Source organism: Fulmarus glacialis, unplaced genomic scaffold (genome assembly GCF_000690835.1).
Source record: "Fulmarus glacialis isolate BGI_N327 unplaced genomic scaffold, ASM69083v1 C14272885, whole genome shotgun sequence".
NCBI lineage: Eukaryota > Metazoa > Chordata > Aves > Procellariiformes > Procellariidae > Fulmarus > Fulmarus glacialis.
Genome location: NW_009242952.1, coordinates 3,398 through 10,105, shown reverse-complemented (window position 1 = coordinate 10,105; position 6,708 = coordinate 3,398). Strand labels below are relative to the sequence as shown.

Here is a 6,708-nt window from a genome sequence, read left to right as displayed (position 1 = left end):
CAGCAGGGTCTAGGAGAGAATGACTTCTGTTCCTCTCTCTCTGTAGTCACATTACCACACTGAAGATTGATGCTAAGCCCTCCCTCACAGCAGACTCAGCACTCACTTCGACCTTCTGGAGTCATGGAGTAGCTGAGATGGCAGGCCAAAGAAATAAGTGAGTATTGTGGTCTGCTGGACACTGATACTTTGTCTTCTCGGGGTGCTATGTGGAGTGCACTGCTAAGCACCCAAGCAGACTTGTTTTGCTCAAGAGCTCATTGGTCCCTCTGTCTCTCCAGATCTTTTGCTAAGTCTTGGTAACTCAAGCCTCCGCATTGTCCTTTCCTTCAGTTTTCATGCTTATCCTGGGACACTTGGACTTTGTTTCCCACCCTAGCAGAAATGCGTTTTCTTTCTCTTGCCGGCTGTGCCCATTGCCCTCTCATGAGTGTGGTCAAGGAGGGTTTGGGAGTTCCAATAATAAACTGCAGCTGTACATCTCATGGGGCAGTGAATGTAGGGACAGTGGCTTTGTTGCGCTGTGAGAACAGCACTCACGGCAAGGTGCCTGATGGCTGTGGTTTTGGGGACCATATGATCTTTTGAGACATATTAACTTTGCTTGTATGCTTTTCTAACAGGCTGTGTGTGTCATCCCTGGCACTGGGGAGCTTTGCAGAGGGGGTGGAGGCTGTGTATGGCATGTTTGATGGTGACAAGAACGAGGAGCTGCCACGCTTGCTGCAGTGCACCATGGCGGATGTGCTCCTGGAGGAGGTACAGCAGTCAGACACCATGTTCATGTCCAACACCTTCTTGGTCTCCCACAGGTAGGACAGTGAGCAAGCTGGTCCTGGTGGGACCTGCATAGGTATATCACTTAATGTGTTAGGTGGGGTGAGGCAGCCCTCTAGAATGCCTGTCACTGGAGTCTGGAGCCTTCCTACACCTTCTCCTCCAACAGGAAGCTGGGCATGGCTGGGCAGAAGCTGGGTTCCTCTGCTGTCCTTTGCTATATTCGTCATGATGTGGCTGATCCAGCCAGCAGCTTTTCTCTGACGGTGGCCAATGTGGGGACGTGCCAAGCCGTTCTGTGCCGAAGTGGAAAACCGCTGCCTCTGTGCAAAGTCTTCAGCCTTGAACAATGTTCAGAAGAAGCCAAGAGAATCAAGGAGCAGAAAGCCATTATAACAGAGGTTGGTTTGGACCCTCTTCACTTCAGCTTCCACCCTCCCATAAAAGCTTGGTACAAATACGTGAGCTCTGCTGCCTGCACAATACTACAGGGGAGAGGATGGCATGAAGGTGTTCGAGTGACTTGTCTGTTGCTTCCTGCTCTGCTTCTCTTGCTGATTAGCTATTCAGAATTACATGTTCCTAAAACACCTGTTATGGCCCGAGAACTACAGGTACAGGATGCCAAGGATGGCCTGGGGAGAGAGGAAGGAAAGAAAATAGGTGTGGAGCTAAAGGAGGGGAGGTCCATAATACTGTGCATTGACTTGGGTGAGTATGGAGAGGAGCCACTGAAGAACAGAGCAGGGCCTGGGAAGTCATCTTGTCTCAAAACCCACAAAATCTCTTTGGTGTTTCTTGAAAAGTATGACTCAAGTTACTTCTCTTTAGATTTCTTCCATGTTTTACTCAATGAAGGTACAGGATTAGTGGCTCTTGAGACATGCAGAACATGGATATAAAGTATATTACAGGTAAAAATTTTAACATAAAAAAGACAGAAATGTTCATTGTTTTTATATGAAAGTATTAAAATGATTTCTGGAGAACTCTATAAAGGTTAACTTCCTAAAAACTTGGAAATAAAAGGGAAGTTCCAAAGAACTGGAAAATACATTGTCGGTGAAGGTCTGAGAAATCAGTGCCAGTCATACTAGTTTTATGCTCAGTGGGTCTTTTATGAAGCATCAGGTTGTTTGATAGAAGTGCTTCTGACAGGGATAATCTGTTAATGTGTTACAGCTCTTCAAGGTGCTATATTCCATAGCACTCTGACTAAAAATAACTGTGGAATCAATGTAGCACGTTAAATGGTTTAAAAACTGGGTGATGAATGGATTCTGAAAAATAAAAGTGAAATCATTGCCTAAGGAGACTTCGCTGCATGTGTCCTCTGCTGGTTTTAATACTTAGCAGCAGCAGCAGCAACGTTTAACATCCAGAGGATACAGAAATTAAGAGTACTGAAATTAAATTCAAAAGACTGGGGAAGCTGTGTACCCTGACTTGGAAAAGGGACTGAGGGCTGTGGGCAATTTTCTATTCCAGGAGACTAGTGCCAGGCTGGCCACGGGACTATCTAGCAGGAACAGGAAGGAGGTAATACCTCCAGGTTACAGCAGTAGTGTGAAATACCTACTTGTTGTTTTCCTCCTCAGGATGTAGTGTCCATACCTCAGAATGCAGTGATATATTAATAAAGAGGGAAATAGTTCAGAAAATACACAGAAATTATTTAATGTCTGGATAATCTGCCTTGCAATGAGAAAGTAAAAAGTCACTATCTCTCTCATACTGAAAAAATAAGTTTCATGTAAGACTGATGAGTGAGATTCTCTGATCAATGTGCTGCAGGTAGTCTAGCTGCGCATTTCAGAATACTTTGCTACAATTCTTTGGAATGTGACAAAAAGCGTTGTGGGATAAAAGTGTGTTATTGCCAGCACGGATGATGGGCGATTACTGTACCTGATGGTCAGGTACAGCGAATGCCTGTGCTGTGGTACCTGGACCTAGATCCCTTTCTCCTATACTGTAGCTGTGCACTGGCATTTCTCAAGGCTCCAAACCAGTATAAGGGCAGGGGAAGGACTGCTCTCCAAATGATCTAATAGCACATCTAACGCTACTGCCTTGTTTCTCTTGTCTGCAGGACAATAAGGTCAATGGCGTGACTTGCTGTACTCGGATGCTGGGCTGCACATACTTGCATCCTTGGATCCTGCCCAAACCACATGTCAATTCCATTCCATTGACTGTACAAGATGAGCTGCTACTTCTAGGGAACAAAGCTCTCTGGGAACACCTTTCTTATACAGAGGCTGTCTCAGCCGTGCGCCACCTACATGACCCGCTAGCTGCTGCAAAGAAACTCTGCACTTTAGCCCAAAGCTATGGTTGCCAAGACAATGTAGGTGCAATGGTGGTGTGTCTGAACATCAGTGAGGACAGCTGCACATGTGAGATGCATGGCCTCACTCTGCCAGGTCCTGGGGGATTTAGTTCCACCACCACCAAGCCAGCAACACCTTCATCTAGCAGTGGAATTGCTTCAGAGTTCAGCAGTGAACTGTCTGCTTCTGAGGTTAGCAGTGAGGTGGGCTCTACTGCTTCAGATGAACACAATGCTGTTGGTCTTGATGGCAGTTTGCTACCACGACAAGAGCGACGTTGCAGCCTACATCCTGTGCCCTCCTCAAGCATCTTTCAGCGCCAACCTTCCAGTGCCACCTTCTCTAGCAACCAGTCTGACAATGGTCTGGATAGCGATGATGAGCAGCCTGTGGAAGGTGTGATGACAAATGGCAGTAAAGTGGAGGTAGAGGTGGACATCCACTGCTGCAAAGGAAAGGGCCTGGAGTTTGAACCACCTGCTGTAGAGTACAGCTCCTCTGCTCCAGGGCCAGAGGATGACTCTGGCCTTGTCCTCATCATTCGGAGACAGAACAGTGTAAACAGCAACACTGTGCAGAGAGGGGTCAAGGAAAACTGTGAACTGCAAAAATCTCTTTCCACATGCTGTCTCTATGGAAAGAAGCTTTCCAATGGCTCCATAGTGCCCTTGGAGGAGAGCCTCAACCTCATCGAAGTAGCCACAGAGGCACCCAAGAAGAAGACTGGCTATTTTGCTGCTCCATCCCAAATGGAGCCAGAGGATCAATTTGTCGTGCCACCTGATCTGGAGGAGGAAGTGAAGGAACAAATGAAGCAGCACCAGGAGAATGGAGCAGATCAGGAAAAGAAACAGGAACATGCAGCAGCTCTGCCAGAGGAGTTTGACACAGCTTTGTAACCCTACAAGTACTGCTCCCACATTGTCTGTCCCAGGAAACTCTGTCCCATAAGGGCTGTCTTGCCCTCCAAGGGGAGCTGGGATCTGCAAGGAGTACAGGCATCTGCTGCTTCCTTAATGGAGTCAAGGAAGAATTGAGAGTGCTAAGGTCTGGGCTGTCCACTTTTCACTGTAGAGTCTCAGTTGTTCTATGAGCACTCAGACCAGCAGCTGAGCTCTGTGTTAGGGACTGTCTGGAAATTGTGCAACCACTAGGAAGAAGGCAGGTGTTCCAACACCTGCCTGTAACTCCTTGAACCCTGAGGTTCTGCCAGCTCTGCAGGAAAGGGGCTGGCATATGGGGGGGGGCGGTAAGGAGGCTGCTGAGGGGGCAATGTTCAGTGTTTGGAGTCCTGTGAATATTTCTAATGCAGCCTGCCCTCCCAGCATCTGACTTTGTTATTCCTTGAAAGAATACAGCCAGTTGCAATGAAGCTGACCCAAGAATGGTTTCCTACATTAATTGCAAGCACTTTTATTGATTGCACTTAAGCTGTTCTGCTCCCCTTCAGCCCAGCACTTTATTATTTAGGGTTAGGGGAGAGAGCACTCCACAGCAGGTGTGGTGTGGGCTTTTTCCAATGGATGTTGTTAGGGCAGTGGAGGACTCTGGGTACCAGTGTTCTGATGAGCACTGGTGCAGGGTAGAGTGAGGGTTATGATGAGATCAGCCTATGCAGAATGAGAAAATACACAGCTGAGTGATAAGCAGGTGCCTACTGATGCATTTTACATGGAGCATGGAAAGATCAGCTCTGGACTGGTTGATTAAGGTAATGTGTAGAGCTGGTGCTTCTAGCTGCAGAGCACAGACGCAGCTCAGCAGCAGCTTGGCCCCCTCCATCATGGATGCTTCACAGTAGAGGCTTCCTGTATCCAGAAAACATGGGATGAAACCCGGAGCTCATGCTTGTTTCAGTGAGGTACTCGGTCTAAGAAAAAAATCAAGTTGTAAGCAGTGATATGCCACTCTAAGGCTAGTGAGCAGTGGGGCCGCCCTTCATATGCTGGGGACGCTTTCAGTGCTCTGTTCCACCAACATAAACCTCTGCACTGTCAGCTACAGCATCTTTGCTTGCCTCTGAAAACAGGAGTCATATTCCAAATCCACAGCAACCTGCATTTCATGGTACGTGCCCAATTTGGCCACAAACAAGGTGAAAGCATATTTGTTTCTGCTTAGCTTTCAGTGCAAAAGGAAAAATAGAACTTTTCATCTTAATAACATCTTTATCAGCACTGGAAAAGATGTTTGAAACAGTCCCACTAATAGTGAATTGGCCAGTCTGCACTCAGCAGATGCATTGTGTTTCCATTAGGATTTTTGGTGCAGCGTGTAAGTTGGCTGCCTACATCATCATCTTGTGTAAGGGTTGTGAAAAGACCACTGTCCTTGTAGCGTGCAGATCAGTCTTCCTCAGCTGGCAGAGAGCTGGACAGCAGCTGCCCCGGTCATGTCAGTGGTGCAATAACCCTGACTGTAATGTGGGCTAGTGCCTTTTCTTCTTTATCAACTATATTTATGAAGAAAACTTGAAAGTTTCTTCTCAAGAGCTCTGAAGGGCTTGAGTTGTATATTTTTGGATCAAATTCAGGCCTTGCTCAGAAGGAAATACTCTGCAGACTACTTGTGGGATTCTGTCAATATAGATCTTTTGACAAAACCTAACAGAGTTTTACTGAGATTTCAAAGCACCTTGAATTTCTTCTCACTAGGAAAAAAAATTATTTTTACCATGCATGAGAGAGCAACATTTTAGGATATACCTTGTGCTAGTTACAATGTAATTATGAAACAACCCACCTTTTTCCAAAGTTTAAACTCTCACAAATTTTGGCTGTTTAAATGCCTTTTTCATTTGGACATGGAGAGAAAAGCTAATCCTTAGAATCACAGAAACAGCAGCATTTGAATCCCTTAGACAGAGAAGTAACAGCAGAAAAGATTCAAAAACTAAACCCCAAACCTCTTTCATGTTGTCTTCATATAAGTACGCAGAAAAGGCTCATCCCAGTGTATTTGACTGTAACTTTTAATTCTGTCACTGGTGATAATTTTACCAAATATCTGTGCCCAGCCCAACACTTTCTGATACCTGACAGGGCTGCAAAGCAGCCTCTGTTCAGTATGGGACTGATGCAGAAATACACTCTTCTTTCTGAATCAGACTAGGAGAGTGGCAGATGTTAATGCAAATCGAGTCTCTGTTGCACTGATGTGGAAAATCCAGTGTGTCCTTCCCAGTCTGAACCAGTAGCATTGCATGGAGAGTTGGCATTGCCACAGGGAGTTAGTCATGAATGGCTCTACCTAGCTCGGTGGGGAAGGACTAAGTAGAATAAAGCTCTGCAATGGAGCATGCAGTCTTCTGAGCTGCTCCTCTTCACAGTAGTGGCAGAATAGAATGCAAGGAATTCCTACTTAGCCTTTTTCTCCAGTGCCATTTCTGGTTTTGAAGCAGAAAGGGAGTTTAATACAGCCAGCTGCTATTTTCTATGGGTGTGAACTGTCATGGCAGAACATGGCTTGTTCTTTCACGCTAGGTAGAGTCCATGGCTTTCCCTGCTTAAGCTGATATTATAAACTGTCTTACTCTGGGCAGCACAGCGTGAGTGCTTCCCTCCACCACCAGCTTTTCTTTTCCTCCCTCCCTAGAGAC

General features: G+C 46.2%; 1 protein-coding gene across 1 annotated transcript; it reads left to right on the top strand.

Annotated features, from left to right (window-relative positions):
* Positions 1-46: 46 nt before the first annotated feature.
* Positions 47-4,009, top strand: LOC104083029 (PH domain leucine-rich repeat-containing protein phosphatase 2-like; the record flags this gene model as incomplete). The annotated part of the gene is made up of 4 exons (XM_009586379.1): positions 47-157; positions 624-812; positions 947-1,178; positions 2,870-4,009. Coding segments are annotated over 4 exons (1,672 nt in total), but the record flags the coding sequence as incomplete, so codon positions are not given.
* Positions 4,010-6,708: the final 2,699 nt, after the last annotated feature.